The sequence below is a fragment of the Otolemur garnettii genome, unplaced genomic scaffold, assembly GCF_000181295.1.
Source record: "Otolemur garnettii isolate 467f Iridium unplaced genomic scaffold, OtoGar3 scaffold00018, whole genome shotgun sequence".
In the NCBI taxonomy this organism is placed as follows: Eukaryota; Metazoa; Chordata; class Mammalia; order Primates; family Galagidae; genus Otolemur; species Otolemur garnettii.
This window is the reverse complement of record NW_003852413.1, coordinates 19,390,831-19,392,333: the sequence shown is the minus strand read 5'-3', so window position 1 is coordinate 19,392,333 and position 1,503 is coordinate 19,390,831. Positions and strand designations below refer to the sequence as shown.

Genomic DNA, 1,503 nt, shown 5'->3' with positions numbered 1-1,503 from the left:
GCAAACTTTCCTTGACATCCTCAGAGTTCATTGTCTCGGATTGTGTGTGGAGCTGTGATGTTGTAGCACTCTACCCCGGGGGACAGCCTGAGGCTCTGTTTCAAAAAAAAAAAAAAAAAAAAGCTGGGGCAGGAGGTAGCTGATGACTCAGATGGCTGGGAGAGGGCAGAGGGGTGGCAAGGCCAGGAGCCATGGCCCACCTTGAAGAGGCGGTAGGCGTACATGTCATTCATGTCCACGTTGACCATTCTGAGCAGACTCTTCATCTCCTTGAAGCTCATCTTACTGTCCTGGTTGGAGTCTGCCCGGTGCAGATAGGAGTGGATCCAAGTGTGGGTGCTCAGGAAATACTAGCAACAGGCTGCCCCCCAACTGTACAGGAGTCTAGGGACTCCCTTAGTTAGGGGCGGCACTTTCGCCTTGGCCTGTGGACTTCCTGAGGATGGGAGCAATGGGACTGGGGCTCCCCAAAAGAGAGGAGCCCTCGGGCTTTCCTGAAGAAGGGAAATTCAGCCTAGGCCAGGGTGCATGTCCCCACCATCACTTGCAGAGACCATGGCCACCATCTATGTCCCGGTAAGAGCTGGGGCCATGCCTCCCCTCTCAGACTGGGGGCTCTTCAGGGACCGAGCCCTTTCTCCCCGCCGGGAAAGGATATTGGTCCAGCCGCTCACGCTGGCTCATGGCGTCAAGGCGCGCGCGCAGCTTGGCCAGGCCGCGCACCCAGCACTGAGCCTCTTCGGCTGTAGGCGCTGCCAGGTCCAGGTTCTTGCGGCGGCCCTTGAAGGCGATGGTGAGGCAGCGCGCTGGAGGGAAGGCGCCCCCAAAGCGCCGCAGGCCCTCGGACTGGTGGCCCTCGCGTACGTCCTCGATGTGCTGCAGGAAAACTGCGGGGAGGGCGGGTCAGGATGGCGGCCCAGCGGCCACGTCCCTGGCGCCCCCCCCGCCCCGCGTCCTCTCCCAGCAGCTCACAGATGTGCTGAGATGGTGCGCGAGGGATGCGCCGCTGGAACCACACGCTCAGCCCGTCCTCCTGCAGTCGGAACAGCCGCTCCTTGTGCCACGTGCGCGAGCGGATCTTGCGGAGTCGGGAGCCCCGCAGCATGGCACGCACGTCCTCATCCTCTGTCAGACCTGGGGGCGGGAGAACCAGGGTTGGCCTGACCCAGCAGACCATCGCTCTGGAAGGCTCCCTCCATCCCCACCCCACAGCCTCCTCAAACCCAGGCCTTTGCCCTGCAGTGAGCTTCCTCGCCCACCCCTGTCCCCTAGGCAGGCCTCTCTTCCTCTCCTTATTGTAACAAGTTGCCATCACGGTTTGGCTTTAGGCTTTGAGAGCAGGGGGAGATACAGGTGGGTGCCAGTAACAGGCCCTTTCTTTCTTTTTTCTTTGAGACGGAGCCTCAAGCTATCCCCCTGGGTGCCATGGCATCACGCTCACAGCAACCTCCAACTCCTGGGCTCAAGCGAGTCTCCTGCCTCAGCCTCCCAAGTAGCTGGGAC

General features: G+C 61.1%; 1 protein-coding gene across 1 annotated transcript in view; it reads right to left on the bottom strand.

The window, feature by feature from the left end:
• PLCD3 (phospholipase C delta 3) overlaps positions 1 to 1,503 on the bottom strand; it is a 20,801-nt gene that overhangs the window by 7,825 nt on the left and 11,473 nt on the right. Inside the window, exons 2-4 of the mRNA XM_003786251.3 lie at positions 973 to 1,134; positions 659 to 887; positions 201 to 330 (exon numbers count right to left, since the gene is read on the bottom strand). Of these exons, the coding sequence (XP_003786299.1) occupies positions 201 to 330; positions 659 to 887; positions 973 to 1,134 (521 nt within the window). The remainder of the gene's footprint in view (positions 1 to 200; positions 331 to 658; positions 888 to 972; positions 1,135 to 1,503) is intronic.